The following is a 20913-nucleotide window of genomic DNA, read 5'->3' as shown; positions in this document are numbered from 1 at the left end:
CCTGTATTGAGTCTCGTCGCCCTCGGTGATGAGACCCACCAGAGTCGTGTTGTCACCATATTTCAGCACGCGGTTGTATGATAGTTATTTGATATATAATTTATATATCGTTATATGGGCGTGTGGAATATTTGGAAGTGCAACCGCCGTCAGCGGCGCGCACCCGGCATTGTTGACATAAAGAACGATCGATGGATTTAATGATTTGGAGTGACACAGATGGTTTAATAATAATATTGCTTATATGATAGTGATTTGATATATAATTTATATATCGTTGTATGGGCCTGTGGAATATTTTGAAGTGCAACCGCTGTTTTTTCACTTTATTGTGCATTTTATGGCTAATGCGACGTATATTTCGGAGCGACTTTTAGTCCGAAAAATACATGATATATATATATATATATATATATATATATATACAGGACTGTAAAAGCCCAGAGGTTGGGTACGAAACCCCAATAAGCACAATCAAGCTGAACGAGGCAGCAACTGACCTGAAGAACAAGATCACGGTGAGAATGAATGCTCGGGAACCTAGATACACACTGCAGCGGCTAAGTGAAGTACCCTCAGAAAGTCTCCTAGAAGATGTGAATGCAGCATTGACAACAATTCCTACGGCTACCATCACTGAAACCAATGAGCTGATATACACCTCAGCAGCAGTGATCCTAGAAATGCTTGGCTACAAGAAGAATGACCATATGCGACCACAACAGTGCCCACCATGGAAGAGAAGGCTGGAGGCCAAAATCAAGATAGCACGGAGAGAAGTGAGCCAAATGACAGAGGCCCAGAAAGGTGCAATGAAAAAGCAAGTTCCCAAGAAATACAGCCATATGCCCATACCTGAAGCACTCGAAACTGCCAAACAAAGACTCCAAGCCTTGGCCAGCCACCTAAAGAGGTACACAAGAGAGAATGAAGCCAGACGAATAAACAGGTTGTTCACAACACAACCAGCGAAAGTGTACGCTCAGTGGCAGGGGAATAATAGCAGAGCAGACCCACCAAGGCTGGAAACTGAACAGTACTGGAAGGATATATGGGAGCGGGAGGCATCACATAAGAAGGATGCACAGTGGCTGGTGGCTCTGAGAAAGGACCACAGCAAGCTCCCTGAACAGAACCCAGTAACCATCACAGTGGCAGACATCCAGAGAAGAGTCTCAGGAATGAAAAACTGGACAGCACCAGGCCCTGACATGATCCACAGCTACTGGCTCAAGAAACTTACAACTCTCCATGAGCGCCTGGCAGCACAAATGAACCAGCTGCTAAGGGATGGGACTCACCCTGAATGGCTAACCCAAGGGCGTACGATCCTGATCCAGAAGGATCCATCAAAGGGTACAGTCCCATCCAACTACCGGCCAATCACCTGCCTCTCCACAACATGGAAGCTGATGTCGGGCATACTATCAGATAAGATCAGCAGGCACATGGATCAATACATGAGCACTGCTCAGAAAGGGATTGGTAAAAATACCAGAGGAGCAAAACATCAACTCCTGGTGGATAGAACAGTCACCCAAGACTGCAGAACTAGACGTACCAACCTGAGCACTGCCTGGATTGATTACAAGAAAGCATATGACTCAATGCCACATACTTGGATCACTGAATGCTTGAGGCTGTACAACATCAATGGGACTCTGAGAACCTTCATCGCCAACTCGATGAAACAGTGGAAAAACCACACTTGAAGCCAATGGCAAGCCACTTGCACACGTGACCATCAAATGTGGTATATACCAAGGAGACGCTCTGTCCCCAATGCTGTTCTGTATAGGACTGAACCCCCTCAGCCAAATAATCAACAAGACGGGCTATGGATACCAACTCAGGAATGGGGCCACCATCAGCCACCTCCTCTACATGGATGACATAAAGCTGTACGCTAAGAACGAGCGGGACATTGACTCCCTGATCCACACTACCAGGATCTACAGCTCTGACATCGGAATGTCATTCGGACTTGAGAAATGTGGCCGCATGGTGACTAAAAGAGGAAAGGTAATCCACACAGAGGGGGTCTCACTCCCAGAAGGAACAATAGCAGACATTGAGGACAGCTACAAATACCTTGGAATTCCACAGGCAAATGGCAACCTTGACGAGGAAACAAGGAAAGCAGCCACAGCCAAATACCTCCATCGAGTAAGGCAAGTCCTAAGAAGTCAGCTCAATGGCAAGAACAAGTCCCTAGCCATTAACAGCTACGCCCTACCAGTAATCAGGTACCCTGCAGGAATCATACGGTGGCCAAAGGAAGATATACAGACCACAGATATCAAGACACGGAAGCTCCTAACCATGCATGGAGGGTTCCATCCCAAGTCCAGCACCCTGAGACTGTACACTAGCCGTAAAGAAGGAGGCCGAGGACTAGCGAGCGTGAGAGCCACGATCCAAGATGAAACATCCAAGATCCATAAGTACATCAGGGATATGGCCCCAACGGATGACGTGCTCAGTGAATGTCTCAGACAATGGGCATCAAAGGAAGATGAGGTGCTGGAGGGACCATCATGGGAGGACAAGCCCCTACATGGGATGTACCACCGAAACATAGCTGAAGTAGCTGATATCCAGAAATCCTACCAATGGCTAGAAAGAGCTGGTCTGAAGGACAGCACAGAGGCACTGATCCTGGCTGCACAAGAACAGGCCTTGAGCACCAGAGCAATAGAGGCCCAAATCTACCACACCAGGCAAGACCCCAGGTGTAGATTGTGCAAAGAAGGTCCTGAGACAATCCAGCACATAACTGCAGGGTGTAAGATGCTGGCAGGTAAAGCATACATGGAGCGCCATAACCAAGTAGCTGGAATAGTGTACAGGAACATCTGTGCAGAGTATGGACTGGAAGTCCCAAGATCCAAGTGGGAAACACCTCCAAAGGTGGTAGAGAATGACCAAGCCAAGATCCTCTGGGACTTCCAGATCCAGACAGACAGAATGGTAATGGCGAACCAACCGGACATTGTGGTGGTGGACAAAGAGCAGAGGAAAGCCGTTGTGGTTGACATAGCCATCCCAAATGATGGTAACATTAGGAAAAAGGAACATGAGAAACTTGAGAAATATCAAGGGCTCAGAGAAGAGCTGGAGAAGACCTGGAGAGTTAAGACTTCAGTGGTACCTGTGGTCATTGGAGCACTAGGGGCAGTAACCCCCAAACTGGAGAAGTGGCTGAAACAGATCTCAGGAAAAACATCTGACATCTCAGTCCAGAAAAGTGCAGTACTAGGAACAGCAAAGATACTGCGTAGAACCCTCAAGCTCCCAGGCCTCTGGTAGAGGACCCGAGCTTGAAGGGAAAAAGAGACCACCCACGGGGGGTGAGGAAAAGTTTTTTTTTTTTTTTACAGGACTGTCTCAGAAAATTAGAATATTGTGATAAAGTTCTTTATTTTCTGTAATGCAATTAAAAAACCCAAAATGTCATACATTCTGGATTCATTACAACCCAACTGAAATATTGCAAGCCTTTTATTATTTTATTATTGCTGATTATGGCATACAGCTTAAGAAAACTCAAATATCCTATCCCAAAATATTAGAATATCATGAAAAAGTAAACTAGTAGGGTATTCAACTAATCACTTGAATCGTCTAATTAACTCTAAACACCTGCAAGGGTTTCCTGAGCCTTAAAAAAATACTCAGGTTGGTTCAGTAAACTAAATCAGAAGTATGGGGAAGACTGCTGATCTAAATGCTGTCCAGAGGACCATCATTGACTCTCTCCATCAGGAGGGTAAGACACAAAAATTAATTTCTCAAAGAGCAAGCTGTTCACAAAGTGCAGTTTCGAAGTACATCCACAAAAAGTCTGTTGGAAGGGGGAAATGTGGCAGGAAACACTGCACAACCAAGAGAGATGACCACAGCCTTAACAGCATTGTGAAGAAGAGTCGCTTCCAGAATTTGGGGGAGTGGACTGAAGCTGGAGTCCAGGTATTAAAAGCCACTGTTCACAGACATGTGATATGGGCTACAATAGCCTTATTCCCATGGTCAAGCCACTTCTGAACTCAAGACAACGGAAGAAGCGTCTGACTTGGGCTATGGAAAAGAAGCACTGGACAGTTCCAGAGTGGTCCAAAGTCCTCTTTTCAGACGAAAGCAAGTTTTGTATTTCATTTGGGAGTCAAGGCGCCAGAGTCTGGAGAAAGGCTGGAGAGAAGCAAAAACCTAGTTGCTTGAAATCCAGTGTGAAGTTCCCGCAGTCAGCGATGGTTTGGGGAGCCATGTCAGCTGCTGGTGTTGGTCCACTGTGTTTCATCAAGTCCAGAGTAAATCCAGATCTTAGAGCACTACATGCTTCCGTCTGCTGAAAAGCTCTATGGAGATGATGATTTCATTTCCCAGCATGATCTGGCACCTGCCCACAGCGCCAAAACCACCAGTAAATGGTGTACTGACCATGGCATTACTGTCCTCGATTGGCCTGCCAATTCCCCTGACCTGAATCCCATAGAGAATTTGTGGGGTATTGTGAGGAAGAAGCTGAAAGACACCAGACCCAACTATGCAAATGAGCTAAAGGCTGCTATTGAAGCATCCTGGGCATCCATAACACCTCAGCAATGCCACAGGCTGATTGCCTCCATGTCATGCCACATTGATGCAGTAATCCATGCAAAAGGATTCCCAACCAAGTACTGAGTGCATTAATGGACATTTTCCAATGTTTGATTTTGTTTTGATGTTTTAAATCTTTTTTTTTTTACTTGGTCTGAGGAAATATTATAATTTTTTAGATCGGAATTTTTGAGTTTTCTTAAGCTGTAAGCCATACTCAGCAATATTAAAATCATAAAAGGCTTGCAATATTTCAGTTGATTTGTAATGAATACAGAATGTATGACATTTTTGCTTTTTTAATTGCATTACAGAAAATAAAGAACTTTATCACAATATTCAAATTTTCTGAGACAGTCCTGTGTGTGTGTGTGTGTACTTATATATATATATATATATATATATATATATATATATAAAGCTTTAAATGTTGTACACCTGTTTAACAAGTAAGCAAAATGCTATGCGGTATATGCTTGAATATACTGTCAAGTTTTAAGAGCAGAATCGCTGTGATCATTGGTCTTCATCAAATAAGTGTTTCCTGTTGCGCCAAGGGTCAAGAGATGGCGCATTGGGGGCAGCAGGGAGAGATGACAGAGTACAGGAAGAGCATGATCAAACGGGAAATGGAGATGGGCTAGAGATTGTTTGATAAAATTGTTGTTTATAATTATATGGGCCTGTGGAATAATTTGAACTGCTCCGACGTCAGCGGCGCGGCACACACATCGCGTTGATTCCATAAAGGACGATCGATGGATTCAATGATTTTCAGTGACACCGATGTTTTGACAATATTGTTGTTTATGTAATAGGAATTTGATATACAGTGGAGCCTCAGTTTTTGACCACAATCCGTTCCAGAAGGCTGTTCGAGAAATGAATCGTTCAAATTCCGAATCATGTTTTCCCAATTACAAATAATGGAAAAATATTTAACCCGTTCCAAGTAAAAAAATAAACATTTTTAAAGCATTTTTTCATTATTTTACACCATAAACTGCATAAATAAGTGAGTATGTAATGTATAAATAAATAATATGAATAATAAACTGAATTAATGGAGTAGGCTAGGCTGGGGAATGTATTGCCGTATCTGTAGCAACTCGCTTGTGTGTTTCATTTTAATAGTAAAAGATATATTTTTAAATTGTGAGGGAAAAAAGCACATCAAAACATTTTTTTATTTTTTACCAATGAAAGACAACATTTCAAAGATCATGTGAAAGAAAACAGCAAAAACATTTTCTTAATTTCAAAAAGGTAAGCACAGTCGCCCCTCTCGCAACATCACTTCCTTTAAAAGTGTCTTTGTTTTTCAGGATCGAGCTTATTGTCGATTTTGCCATGCAAAACTCCTGCGCCAACTCTAACACACGTACACCGGACTCATATTTTGCGATTATTTCTTTTTTAAATTCAACCGTTTTGCGCACTACTTTTCTCTTTTCGCCATGATCAGCTTTACTGCTCCCACTTGCTTCCTTTGGAGGCGTGATTAGAGTTGATGCAATCCTCAGCGGAACGAGAATGTAATAACGAATGGAGACAGTTGGCATGCGGGTCCTCTCGGCTCATCTCGCGAGGTTCGACAACCGAAATTTCGTCCGACATCCGAAGCAAAAAATCTCGAAATTTTTGTTCGAATACCGATTTGTTCGAGAACTGGGACATTTGAAAACCGAGGCTCCACTGTATACTTTATATATCGTTATATGGGCCTGTGGAATAATTTGAACTGCTCCGACGTCAGCGACGCGGCGCACACGGCGTTGATTCCAAAAAGGACGATCGATGGATTTAATGATTTGCAGTGACACAGATGGTTTGATATTGTTGTTTATATAATATTTTTTTATATATAATTTATATATCGTTATATGGGCCTGTGGAGTAATTTGAACTGCAAATGACGATGAGTCCGGCGGCACGGCGCACACGCGACATAAAGGACGATCGATGGATTTAATGATTTGGAGTGACACAGATGGTTTTATAAACGTGCTATTTATGTTCTAGTTATTTGGATAACTGTTAATGTTATGTCAGGCCCGTTCTCAGCTCTTCGTTTGTGTTTGTCACGGCAGCATACCGTATCGTTTAGCCTGTTGTTGCTCGTCGAATAAATTTACCCCAAAATGCGACTTATACTCCGGTGCGATTTACATATGTTTTTTTTCACTTTATTGTGCATTTTATGGCTGATGCGATGTATATTCCAGAGCAACTTATAGTCCGAAAAATAAGGTGTATATATATACCCCCCCTCCACACACACACACACACACACACACACACACACACACACACACGCACACACACGCAAGACATGTTGGGGGCAAAAAACACAAAATTCAAGATATTGAGAAAAAAAAAAACATCTGATTTTAGGACTGACTGTACTATTAATAATTAATTAATAATGCTGTTTTCTTAGGTGATTCTGTGGAGGAAACGCAAAAATGGTTAATTGGACTTGAAATGTTAGTTCAAGAAACACTGACTGCTCCGACTCCAATTCTTATTGAGAGGTAATCATACACACAAACACACTCCTATAATCACACAATATGTAGATATAGTACAGTACAGGCTTATCAAGTAAGTTTCGATTTTGTTTCAAGCTGGCTCAGAAAGAAGATGTATTCTGTCAACCAGACAAAGACAAACAGGTACACCTCCTCTACAGGCCCTTTATGTACTTGATTTAGCTGCTTATTTATACTGTAAATTTTGACTGTACATTTTGTTTTCATGTAATTTCAGCATATCCATGAAGGAGCTGAAGACCCTTCTTCCTTTGCTAAACTACAAGCCCACCAGTATACGCTCTCTGAAAGACAAATTTCTGGTATTATTTTTTTATTTGTATTTATTTATTTATTTGTTTGTTTGTTTGTTTGTTTGTTTATTTTAGTTTTCATTCACATTCAATTTCATGAAAATCTAAAACCAGCAACTTACGTAAAGGTTCCTTTTTCGTTTACTCACTTTAACCCCCAGGATACCTCGGTGTACCATGGTCAATGGCAGAAACCTGGATGTATTTTTTTTTTACCAATTTTGAATCAATCCACTTGCGTTATACCAGCTGCTAGCAAGCAGTAAGCTAACGAGTATTTTTGTATTTTGTCTCCCTGCTAGGATGTAGGTCAGAGGCCAACAGCGAGTAAACAAATCTGGGCTTCATTGACTGATTGTCAGTGTGTACTTTCATATTGTAGCAATCATTGCATATATTTCACAAATTCTGTGGTTTGCTATGGTTTGGGAATTCTGTGAGGGTAACAAGAGAGAGAATGTTGGAGGGCGGGGAGAGGAAAGGAAAAAAGAACACCGTAAGCTATGCACCTTTTAGCGTTGTTGTTTCGGCATGATTACGGCCAACAGTAATCCTTTTTGTTTTCATTAAACAGTTTATTTCTAGCTTGACAATTCGTCTTAGTCATTTCGCAATCCAATACATGACAATACGTACATGCCAGATACTGAGACATGAGTGTTGCCACCCAAAGATCCCTCTGTGACAACGCTACAATGACTGTGTTTACACATTATTGCAATATTCGGGTTAAAGTAAACATTCTAGCTTGTGAAACCGTTGCCCCGTTCACATGGTAAATGTGATCAATAGGATGGAATACATCACTATTAACAATGACAACATCATGACCTGAATAGACATCATTTACACGTCTCACTTTCTACTGTCAATAATAGACGTATACAGTGGGGGAAATAAGTATTTGACCCCTTGCTGATTTTGCAGGTTTGCCCACTTACAAAGAATGCAACGATCTACCATTTTAATCATATGTACATTCTAACAGTGAGAGACAGCATCCCAAAGAAAATTCATAACAAGTATTTGAACCCCTGGACAAACAGCAAGTATTCTGGCTCCTACAAGCCAGTTAGTCTTTCTTTAAGACACAGCCCCGATCCCAACCAATTATCTACATCAAATACACCTGCCTCACCTCGTTACCTGTATAAAAGACGCCTGTCAACACCCAAACAACCAGCATCCAACATCACCACCATGGGCAAAGAGCTTTCTACGGACATCAGGGAAAAGATTGTTGATCTGCACAAGGCTGGGATGGGCTACAAGAGAATCGGAAAGCAACTTGGAGAGAAAAGATCAACTGTCGGTGCAGTTATCAGGAAATGGAAGAAGCACCACACCACCGCCAACCTCCCTAAGTCTGGGCCTCCACACAAGATCTCACCTCGTGGGGTCTCCCTGATCATGCGAATGGTGAGGAATCATCCCAAAACCACAAGGGGGGAACTGATGAATCAACTGAAGGCAGCTGGGACCACAGTTACAAAAGAAATGGTTGGTAACACACTATGCTGTCATGGATTGAAGTCCTGCCGCGCACGCAAGGTCCCCCTGCTCAAGAAGAAACATGTACAGGCCCGCATAAAGTTCGCCATTCAGCACCTGGACGACTCAGAAGAGGCCTGGAATAAGGTGATGTGGTCAGATGAGACCAAAATAGAACTTTTTGGCCTCAACTCAACTCTTCGTGTTTGGAGGGCAAAGAACACAGAGTACAACCCAAAGAACACCATCCCCACCGTCAAGCATGGTGGTGGCAACATCATGCTTTGGGGGTGCTTTTCAGCCAAGGGGACGGGACAACTCCATCGTATTGAGGGGAGGATGGACGGGGCCATGTATCGTAGAATTCTGGACCAACATCTCCTTCCCTCAGTGAGAGAGCTGAAGATGGGTCGAGGATGGGTGTTTCAGCACGACAACGATCCTAAGCACACCGCCAAAGCAACAAAAGAGTGGCTGAAGAAGAAGCACATCAAGGTTCTGGAGTGGCCTAGCCAGTCTCCAGACCTGAATCCAATTGAAAATCTTTGGAGGGAGCTTAAAATTCGAGTTGCCAGGTAACAACCTCGGAACCTCAATTATTTGGAGGCTGTCTGCAGGGAGGAGTGGGCCAACATCCCTGCCGAAATGTGCACAAAGCTTGTCACCAACGATAAAAACCGTTTGACATCTGTGCTGGCCAATAATGGCTTTTCTACAAAATATTAACATGCTGTTTGTCCAGGGGTTCAAATCCTTGTATTTCCTCATCAGACGGTTATCAATTTTTATAAATTCATATGATGTGATTTTCTGGAATTTTCTTTGGGATTCCGTCTTTCACTGTTAGAATGTACATATGATTAAAATTATAGATTGTTGCATTCTTTGCAAGTGGGCAAACCTGCAAAATCAGCATGGGGTCAAATACTTATTTCCCCCACTGTACATGTCTTTCGCCACACTAACAAGGTAATAAAGCATTGGCTTTCTTCCTCGCTCTGAAAGTGTGGTTGTGTGCTGCATATGACTTTGGCTCTTTCATTTTTTGCTTGTGTATCTCCGGTGGGTTGCACGACATCAGACGCACATACTAGTACTGTAGTTTCTGTCGTAAAAAAACAACATCCTTGTATGATAGAGCATGTGCAGAAAACGAAACAGCCACAAAACCTTTAGCGTTCCAGTGTCCCACATGTGGGACAGCTCCTTGTTTTACGGGGTATTTGCGCCACCTTACTCACTCACTGGAGTCACAGTATAGCTGGACTCTATCTTTCTGCCATGTTTTACAATAACGTGTCACTTTAAAAACTTGGCTTCTCTGTGGATAAGATATTCTCATTTGTCACATGCGGGGAAATTCCAGTATATATCAGTCATAATTTAAGACAATTAAAAAAGAACAAATGCGAGTGAGAAAAAAAAAGAAGTTAAAAACATTTAAGAGTCAATATATAGAATATATATGAATCATCGCTAAGATTTTCAGAAAGTGTGATCCTCCTCTCACGCACCTCCACAAGTTGCAGGACATGCACTGCTCTGAATAAAAATAGACATACCAAGTAGAACGTAGCTCAATGTAACAGAATAAAAGTAGAATTTCTTCCGAACATGCGTAAATATGGTAGGACCTGTCCAGGGTATACTATATCTCACCTCTTGCCCAAATTCAGCTTGGGTATACTCCACACAGCAATACCCCAACCAGGATACTGCATATAGAAAATGGATTGATACCTCCTGTAATACACAGTCATTAGTGCTTATTCATGCTCTCCTTTTACAGGAAGTGGGAGGAAAACATGAGCGCTTGGATTTTGAGCAGTTTCACAAATTGTACAACCTGATAATGTTTGAACAAAATGAGGTAAGTAGGATCACAAATCGCTGTTTTTTGTATCACTTGAACTGTACATCATATTTATGCAGTATTTTAATTTAATCTTCACTCAGATTCTTGAAGAATTCAAAAAGGATTGTGCTTTTATTTTGGGGTAAGCGCTTGTTGTCTTTCTTTCAATTAACAGCAAGTAAAACTATCTTACATATCCAAATCAGGGGTCATCAACATGGTGCCCATGGGTCTCATCCTCAACCACATGTTTGGGCTAAGAGCTACTTATATAGCAATCAGCTCACCAGTGTTGGGAGATTGTGACTTCCTTAGTGTAGACCCATCATCAAAGGGAGGCCACAGGGGGCGTGCCCACCCATCAAGTTGGTTGTGACCCCCGACTTGAGGCTTAATTAGGTTTTTATTGGTTTGCATGGTGACACACCGGTCAGAATGTCTGCTTCACAGTTCAGAGGTGTGGGTTCGATCTGGCCTTCCTGTGTGGAGTTTGCATAAAATCCCTGCGTGGGTTTCTTCTGGGTACATCGATTTCTTCACAGCGTTTTCATATTATTTTCTGTTTGTACAGCAACAATAACACAGTGGTCATACAGACACACATACGTATACTGCATGTGTAGATAAAGTCCGTATATCTGGCTGTCTCGCCAGAAATACGCAAGCAGAGGTAAACATGCTGAGAGACAATGAAAAAGCACACTTTTTGGAGCAAGAAGAAAACCGGCTGTTTTATTCCTGTGCTGTGTGACATGAATATAATGTTTCATTGATGGGAGAAAATTATAGGGGAAATTAGGTCTATTTGTGTCGTTCAAATTGGGGTATTTAAATGCAAGAACAACTGTTCATTCAGGCATTTTGTCTATTGATGCACGATATGGGAAAAACAAATATGTATATATATATATATATATATATATATATATATATATATATATATATATATATATACTTTCATACTTTACATTCATTCATACTTTGATGAAAAAAAAAAGTATGTCACCATTGAGTGTGTTGTACTGTATATACCATATTTTTCGGACTATAAGTCGCGTTTTTTTTTCATAGTTTGGCTGGGGGGCAACTTATACTCAGGAGCGACTTATATGTGAAATGTTTCACAAATTTTTACTTGATAATTAATACATTACTTACTTACTAGTATAGTTGATCACTTCATCACTTAAACTGCATGAGGGCGCAGTGTGGCTGTGGAATAATTGGAACCTCACTGACAATGAGTTCCATTCACGGGAAGAGCGATCCAGGGCGCTTGCGTGTGTTGGCTCATATGTTGAGCTCTTGTTTTGTGAAATAAAGAGCCGGTTACCAAACCCACGTCTTGCCTGGTACTTTGGTAACGCTACAATATTGTTATATACGTAGATCTGTGGAATAATTGGAGCCCCAACTGACGACGAGGCTGACGTCAGAGGCGTACGTAGGTCTGGAATCAACAGTTGGTTTGTTGTTGTTTTTTGACACAGAGGATCAATATTCCGATGGATTTAATGATTTGGAGTGACACGGATGGTTCGTTAAAATTGTTGTTTATATTACATTTATTTGATATATCTAGTGACTAGATACTACATAACAACATAGGCAGCCGTGTGATTACACAATCCTCAGAAAAGGCTAGACAGGAAGTTGGCTCCTCCGAGCGAATCGTCTTCGGTTTTAAAATAACTATAAAAATTTAGCGATTTTGGTTCAAAACGATACAAAACCTTCTAAATTAAAAGGGCAATGACTATGATAAAAACGATTGAATTTGTTTTTCCCCTTTTCATGATGGCAGGGGAGGTGTAGCTGCTTTGGATGGCGATACTTACAAATATATCTGTTGTTGCAGCTTAAAACAATTACCGTATTGGCCCGAATATAAGACGGTGTTTTTTGCATTGAAATAAGACTGAAAAAGTGGGGATCGTCTTACATTCGGGGTTTAGACATTATACCCATTCACAAGGCTAGATGGCACCAGCTATCTTTAAAGCGAATGCTGAACTTAACTCCCCAGGGCAAAGCGAACCCCTGTCACGAAGAGTAAAAATAAAATTAGCGTTAGCACGGAGAAGAAAAATAAAAAAATAGCGGTATGAAAGAAAAGAGAAGAGATAACAGAAAACAGTAGGTTTATTTACATTTCAAAAACCAGAAGCCATTCATTTACAAATGTGATTGCACTTTAGTTTACATATTTAAATGTTCAGATATTAAGATGTGACAGACAGTTTTTGCATGATTTGAATGAGGCAAAATAACATGCTTTTTCTCTCAAATATATTGTTATAATCATTTGTTTAAGATGTACTGTAATTATTTTCTGTATAAAATTAAAATTTGGTGTTCAAAAAGTCATTTTTCAAACTTGAGTCTTGCAAAAGAGGGGGCCGTCTTATAATCAGGGTCGTCTTATATTCGGGCCAATACGGTACACATTTACATCCCACTCTATCATGTCTTCGCTCCTCGCCGTTTCTTCGTACGTATCCCCGCATGTCACATTGTTTGTTGTCATGGTGTCCGTTAGCGTCTCTGTCCCGCGTCTGTGCACTCGCCCCCTCCCTGCCTGTGTCCTACAAGTAATAATTGTAATCGCCGTCACCTGCCCCTCGTTACCCGTCTTGTATTTAAGTCCCGTCTGCGTGTCACTCCCAGTCGGATTGGCCTGTTTATCCCGTGTTCCCCGTTCACTCCGTCTGCGTCTTCGCACATCTGGCTCCCGTCCTTTTCTCCTGCCCGTATGTTGCTATGTTTTCCTGCCTGTTTGTTCCCCTCATTCGGTCCTCCACCACCCTTTTCCCTTCAATAAACCTCGATCTAAGTTGCATTTGGTCGCCCTGTTCCATTCCGCACGTGACACATTCCTATTCAAATGAATGGGACAGTGTTCTTTGGAATTTGTTTAACTCCAGTTTCAATATTCATAATGAATATTGTTTTTTAGAGTCGAGGAGACTTTGACTGGTTGGACGTTGATGTATTTGATATGGCTTTCAATATCGGCTTAAATATCAACCTATTTTGCATCATTAGACTGATAGGAAATGCTATGATTTTTCTTAAAATTGGTATAAAGTATGGGTAAATATCGTGTAGCCCTAATTTCAACGGGTTATTCAGAATGTTTCAGAAATCAGAATTTTGACCTTAACCTGAATATTGTCTGCATTGTTAAGCTGGTAGCTCTTCAGAATTAGTTGGTCCTCAAGAAGTCACTCTCAGTTTCAAAAAGGTTGGTGACCCCTGATTTGTAAACAAACACAAATATAAACTGATACTACACTGCCATTGTGTGTATTCTCTGTTTGACTATTTGCACTCCCTTCTGTTTTTCAGAAATACAGATAAACCTGATGCCTCAGTAGTTTTGCTTCATGACTTCCAACGATTTCTTATCTACCATCAGAAGGTATGGAAAGGAGATATTTTTATTTCTGTGCTTATCAATTTCCTTTTTCATAAAAATGGACATTTATTTCTGACTTTTTAAAGTCTACGGTTGACATAATGATGTATCATAAGTGTTAGGTTCAAAATCAGCAAAAGGATCAGCAGACAAAACCAGTGAGGCAGAATATTGAGTCTTTTCTCGCGAGGAGTGCATTCAGACTTACAGCAATCCGACTACACTGTCTGTTTACACTCCTCACTCTTTTTATTTGGAATGCCCTACCCACAATGTGAGACTAGCCCCTGATAGGTGGGGGGAAGCGTGGGCTTTGTCTCATGAGAGAAGAAACGAGATTCTATGTGAAACAAGAAGTCGCAGACAGGATGCCATGAGAAACAAAAAGAGTGCAAAGACAAAATGCCATGTGCAGACATCAACAAAATAGATTGAGCTATCAACAACTTTCTTGGATTCCCAGAGGTGTAGAAGGTCAGGAAGCTCCAGACAGCATCGTTTGACTTGTTGTGGACTGGTGGACGTCTGCAAGGCGAAACAGCAAGCATTCTGTGCAATAATTTTATTTATTTTATTAATAAGTACTCATTATATATGATAACATATATATACAATTTATCTAACAATAAGTCTGGTGCAGTCGACAAGTAGCAGATGTTAATTGGAAAATGCAATCCTCTGACAAATGTCAATTTATGGTGAAGTAATTTTGCAGTTTGAACAGTGACAAATAACTCAAACCCACTCCGCTAAATTCTATCCCTCAGAAATTGTGTATGAGCGCTTAGAAAGTTGCATCAAAAAATCCACACTAATAAGATACGATAAATACAAAAGCAATCCCCAATCATCACTGAAGCATTTTGTGTGAAGTGTAGACTTGACAATCTGATAGCAATTTTAGTACGTTTCTGTTAATGCCAAGGCATCACAAGCACAAAATCCAGAAAAGGAAGTCAGAAAAGCATCACCCTATGTACAACCAAGTCCCATCCTCTGTCGCCTTAACTGTCCAGCCTCTCAGACTTTCTGCAGCATAATTATTTTTATTTCAAATAATGATCCCCTCTTTAAGCTGCCACTTTAGTATAAGCGGTAACTGTGTCCAAATGATCCTAGGAGATAAGACGGGACCAGACAAACACAGCTCAGAACACCATAATGACAAATGTAAATGAATGATGGTTTACTTGGCCCAGACATGGGTTTCAAGGCCACCCTCTGAACCCGGGCCGAGAAGTAGAGCTTGATAGTGTGTGGCTGTTTGCTGGGCGTCGCTCATGGGCCTCGGCCTCAGAAGCTGAAGAAGAGGGAGGTCAACCAAAAAGTGAAGTACTCGGTTTACTGGTCGAGCTACGCTCCCACCCTTACAATATATGATCTCAAGCTGAGGATCATAACAGAAAGAATGAGATAATGGTCGTGTTGCACCCAGTACCGGTACTCGTATGAATTTTAAAAAATGAAGAAAAATCAGTCAGAGTGGTGCAACACACACGGGGCTCTGCCGTTTCACAAAGGCGGAAACTTGTTGGCGACGTACGTCAGCTGCTTGAATCTCATGTGCTTTGTAAATAAATAAATAAATAAATAAATAAATAAACGTAAAAAACAAATGAACGAATGAATATGCACGCATGAACACACACATTCACACACACAAAAATATAAAACTACAAATGGGCTGGCGACCAGTACGCCTACCACCAACAGACAACTGGGATAGGCTCCATCCGCCCACGAGCTCTATGAAGATAAGCAGTTTGGATGATGAACGATTGAATGAATATCTAACTCTTGCTATTTGTATGGAGTTGATGATTGTGTAGGGCAGGGGTCGGGGACCTTTTTGGCGGACAGAGCCATAAATGCCCATTTTTTTAAAAATAATTTCCCGTGAGAGCCATACCATTTAAAAAAAAAAACCAATGGGCTAAATACAATTAAGTGCATGCATTTTAATTAAGATCATCGATTTTTTGAGTGTACTAATGTATTCTTTTTAATAACATTTTTATATTGAAGCCTAGAAAAAAAACCCTCACCATTAATGAGACTTCTGGGGCTGCATCGTTTTGCTGATGGCTTTGTAGTCCAGTTGACATGCGGTGAGGTTGAGCTTCATGCAGGCGTTGAGGCTCTCATCAGTCATAATGGCCCGATCGTGAACGGTTCTTGCTGACAGAGGCATGTCTTTTACCCCATTTGAATATCTTTTCTTTTTCCGTGAAGTCGTCAAAAAGTTCATTAGCCACATCAAGCATAAATGTTGAAATACTCGCCATCAGTGGATGGCTTTCCGTTCCTCACAATTGCTAATGCGCCAGCAAAACTAGCTGAATTAAAGTCACCTTGTCTGGTCCATACACGGAGTTGCTGTTGACTAGCTTGGACCTTCCTCTAGAGTTCTTCACACGCTTTTTTTCTAGTGTCCTCAGCTGGGTATTTGGTTGCAAATGTAGGATGTCGTGTCTCAAAGTGGCGCTTGATATTGGAGCGTTTCATTGATGCAATTTTGTCATTGCGTATGAGGCACGTTGCAGAGCCTCCTTTCTCCACAAATGTGAATTCTTTGGTCCACTCACTCTGAAATGTTCGGTAATCGTCATCCTTTTGTCTCTTCGCCATCTTTCTTGTTTGCCTGGCACACACCAGCTAGCCAGCTGAAATTTTAAATAAAGCGGATGGAACTTTACCTCTCACGACCCCGTAGACACCGTATTGTCCAATAAAAATCGTGCTTTTTTTGTCCGACCTGGCGTCACCCTTCTGTACACCGAAGGGCAGCTGGGATTGACTGATATGACGCAATCGTGGATTTCAGCGGTAGAAAACAAATGAGATGGATTGCAAACGTGATCATATTTTATATTTTGAAAGCTAATTTAACATTTTAATTTCAGTAGGTCTATATTTTACTTTGATAATATAACAAATTATTTATGACTTCAATTGTGTAAACAAATGTCAGATTTGTCCGCGAGCCAGACGCAGTCACCAAAAAAGCCATATATGGCTTGCGAGCCATAGGTTCCCGACCCCTGGTGTAGGGGAACACTCACCCGCCTTGTGTGCGGGCAGCGTGGTATTGTTTCCTGCTCAGTGACTGTGTCTATGTCTATGTACCCTGTGACTGTCTGAACTGGTCGTTCAGGGTGTCCCCTGCCTACTGCCTGATGTCAGCTGGAATAGGCTACACCAGCAAGCCTGAACATGTTAAGCAAATGGCGTTGAAGATGGATGGATGGATGGATGGATGGATGGATGGATGGACGGACGGACGGACGGACGGACGGACGGACGGACGGACGGATGGAATTTACACTGGCATCTCAAAATGGATCTCAACTTCAAATTTTTCTTCATATTCATAATGTTGCGTATGCCTGCACTCGTGTAAACACGGTTTTCTGATAAATACAGTGATCCCTCGCCCCTTCGCGCTTCACCGATTGCGGCATCGGTGCATCGCAGGGTTGTATGAAAACAAATATTGCGGATATATTCGGTGCATCGCGTCTTTTTGCGGCGTCACTTGGAGCGCAGGGCTTTGTCTGCCCTTATGACTTTACAGCACACTATAGTCTGGTAGAGACAAGACCAATGAGAACATGTTGATCTGTTTCCTTGCCGCTGATTGGCTTAGAACTGTAAGAGCAGTTCCAACTTTTCCGCTTTAACTCAGCCCCCCACAGTCATGCTACGTATCCATTCTTTGCAAAACAGTTAACACAGATGTCATTCAAGATGTCAAAGCTCCATTGTTTTAGCTGTGGTTACATAACAGAAGCCATATGCTCCGAACTCTTAGAAACTCCCTGATCAGTATGCAATCACTAAAAGCACCTTTCTGACACTTGACAACATTTTTCAAATTGCAATCAGTCTTCAGGCCTGTGTTGTTCTTTGCAAGCATGGATCGAGGAGGTCATAGGCAGATGAGAGGTAGAGTAAGAGGTAAAGGGGTCAGAGGAAGAGGAGTCCGTGTGTGAGGTGGAGGTATAGCTGGAATGGCTCAGAAGAAGAGACAGAAGAGTATCACTTATGATCTCTTATACTCTTATAGTATAAGCCTACTATAGATTATTTTTTTCTTACTCTTTCACACAGTAATGGATTTTATTTTTATTTCTATGTATTCTCTGTGTGAACATTTCATTTGTCAGCCACAGTCTGAAAAAAAAGAATGTACCGTATTTTTCAGACCAAAAGTCACGCTGGAGTAATAGTCGCATCAGCCATAAAATGCACCATAAAGAGGAAAAAAACATATATAAGTCGCACTGTAGTTTAAGTCGCATTTTGGGGGAAATTTATTTGACAAAATCCAACACCAAGAACATACATGACAGCAACAACAGACTAAACGATACGGTATGCTAACGTGACATAAACACAAACGAGGAGCTGAGAACGGGCCTGACGTAACATTAACAGTTATCCAAATAACTATAACATAAATAACACTTTTATCAAACCATCTGTGTCACTCCAAATCATTAAATCCATCGATCGAATTCTTCGTCCTTTATGTAAACAACGCCGCGTGTGCGCCGCGCCACTGACGTCGGACTCGTCGTCATTTGCAATTCAAATTATTCCACAGGCCCATATAACGATATATAAACTATGTATCAAATAGCTATAATATAAACAACAATTTTATCAAACCATCTGTGTCACTCCAAATCATCAAATCAATCGATCGAATTCTTCGTCCTTTATGTAAACAACGGCACGTGTGCACCGCGCTGCTGACGTCGTCAGTTGCAGTTCAAATTAGTGAGTAATCCCTCGCTACATCGCAGTTCATTTATTGCGGTTTCACTACATCACAGATTTTTTTAATTTTGAAAATGTGTGAATAATTTCACATATAAGTCTCTACCAGGCTGAACAAGCTAGTGAAGAAGGCCAGCTCTGTGGTGGAGACCAGGTTGGACAGCGTGGAGACAGTGGTCCAACAGAGGATGGGGAAAAAACTGGCTGCCATGTTGGCCAATCCCTCCCATCCACTGCACATCGAGCTGACGGGGATGAGGAGCAAATTCAGTAACAGATTTGTCCTTCCCCGTCAGAGCACAAAGAGATTTGGACAGTCGTTTATTCTAGCTGCACTCCGACTCTACAATCAGGCCCGCAGGCGTGGGGAGACCTGGAGCTAGAGACTTGGGACTTTTTATCTGCACATGATGCACTTTAGTAAACTACCAGCTTGCACTGCATGTTATTGGACCTGCAGTGTGTTATATTTATTGCATTGTGAACTTTGTTTTTCTGTTCGTCTTCCTCTTCTTTAAATGTCACGAGCTGTTTGACAATTAATTTTCCCCAGAGGGGACAATAAAGGTTTCAATCAATCAATCAATCAATCAATCAATCAATCAATCAATCAATCAATCAATCAATCAATCAATCAATTTATACTCCAAAAAATACGGTAATCAATAAAACGTTCATCAAAGATTGAAGATATGATTCTGGCTGCAGGATTTTTTTGCAAGAGGGCAAATTTGACTACAAACTGCACTGGCATGTAAGCTATGTACAGTCATAGGCTACAATGACAAGCAATGGTGCTCTGATTCACACGAGTGCTGTATTTTGTTACACATTGTGTAATAATTGATTGGAGGTGCTCATACACTTTTGTCAAATTTGAGTTGTTAGAAGCCAAGTTTGCTTTTGTTCCATATTTTAAATGCTTTGTAAAGCCTTTTGCAAACAAAGTGTGTCATTTTGACCACTGTGGCTGTGTATTTCAAGTTGAAGGCTGCATCAAAACAATCAATAAAAACTAAAAAAAGTTTTGTACCTGTGATAACCAGAAGAGGTCTTAGATAGATCATGAAATTAAATACATTGCATTGTTGCTTTCTGCTCCCAAAGGAGTCATGGGCTGGTGATCTCAATAAAGTTAGGGAGTTGATGACCAATTTCATTGATGACACCATGAGAAAAACCAATGACCCTGAGTTCACAGTCAGTGAGGTATTCTTTTACATGTTCAAGAGAATCAACACAACAATTTTATTCATTTGTATCATTTAATTTCTGAAATGCAATACATAAGTATTATACTGTATTTTTTTGGTCCTTTCTCCATGTGATTTCTAGTTCCTCAGCTTCCTGTTTTCCAAAGAGAACTGCCTGTGGGATGATGGATTATCAGAGATTAACAACCAAGACATGAACAACCCTTTGTCCCATTACTGGATCAATTCATCACACAACACGTCAGTAAAAGAGAGAGGTTACATACCAGTACATGTATTCTTGCCGATCCAGCTGCCATGCAAGTTTAGTCTGTCTCATATTATTCCACGACAAATTATACAGCAAATATGTTATTGTTAATTTGTTCAAAGATTAAAGCTTGGTTTGGAACTCGAAGATGGGTTTGGAAGTAAATGCAAAAAAATCGGTATGCTCCGGATTATATCTTGAAAAGTTCGTAAGTATAGGTGTTCATAAGTAGAGGTACCACTGTACTGGCCAGAAGAGCAATGAACACCTCATACACAAGGCTGTGGGAAGATGGGTTCCTCTCCGTTGCAGTGACATAACCATTATTGCTCTACAATATCATAGGTGTCAAATTCAAGTCCCGGGGGCCAGCTATGGCCCACCACTTCATTTTATGTGGCCCGCGAAGAAAAATTTTGAATCAACTTTGTGTCATTACTAAAATTACAGATTGTCTTCACT

The 20913-nt window shown here is 41.3% G+C and overlaps 2 protein-coding genes across 5 annotated transcripts in view; both read left to right on the top strand.

Annotated features, from left to right (window-relative positions):
* Positions 1-20913, top strand: part of plcg2 (phospholipase C, gamma 2) — a 134355-nt gene that overhangs the window by 21930 nt on the left and 91512 nt on the right. For all 4 annotated transcript variants that reach the window (XM_049722934.2, XM_049722930.2, XM_068650935.1 and 1 more), the window contains 8 exons: positions 7037-7130; positions 7224-7271; positions 7366-7450; positions 10722-10802; positions 10889-10929; positions 14136-14208; positions 20095-20196; positions 20323-20441. In XM_049722934.2, the coding sequence (XP_049578891.1) occupies positions 7081-7130; positions 7224-7271; positions 7366-7450; positions 10722-10802; positions 10889-10929; positions 14136-14208; positions 20095-20196; positions 20323-20441 (599 nt within the window). In that variant the 5' untranslated portion in view covers positions 7037-7080. The remainder of the gene's footprint in view (positions 1-7036; positions 7131-7223; positions 7272-7365; positions 7451-10721; positions 10803-10888; positions 10930-14135; positions 14209-20094; positions 20197-20322; positions 20442-20913) is intronic.
* On the top strand, positions 1783-7014 carry LOC125970568 (uncharacterized). The gene is made up of 2 exons (XM_049723066.2): positions 1783-3350; positions 5154-7014. The coding sequence occupies exon 1, from the start codon at positions 1783-1785 to the stop codon at positions 3307-3309; it is 1527 nt and encodes a 508-aa protein (XP_049579023.1). The 3' UTR covers positions 3310-3350; positions 5154-7014.

This window comes from Syngnathus scovelli, chromosome 6 (assembly GCF_024217435.2).
Source record: "Syngnathus scovelli strain Florida chromosome 6, RoL_Ssco_1.2, whole genome shotgun sequence".
In the NCBI taxonomy this organism is placed as follows: domain Eukaryota; kingdom Metazoa; phylum Chordata; class Actinopteri; order Syngnathiformes; family Syngnathidae; genus Syngnathus; species Syngnathus scovelli.
Note: the sequence above shows the minus strand (reverse complement) of the source record. Positions and strands in the feature narration are given on the sequence as shown.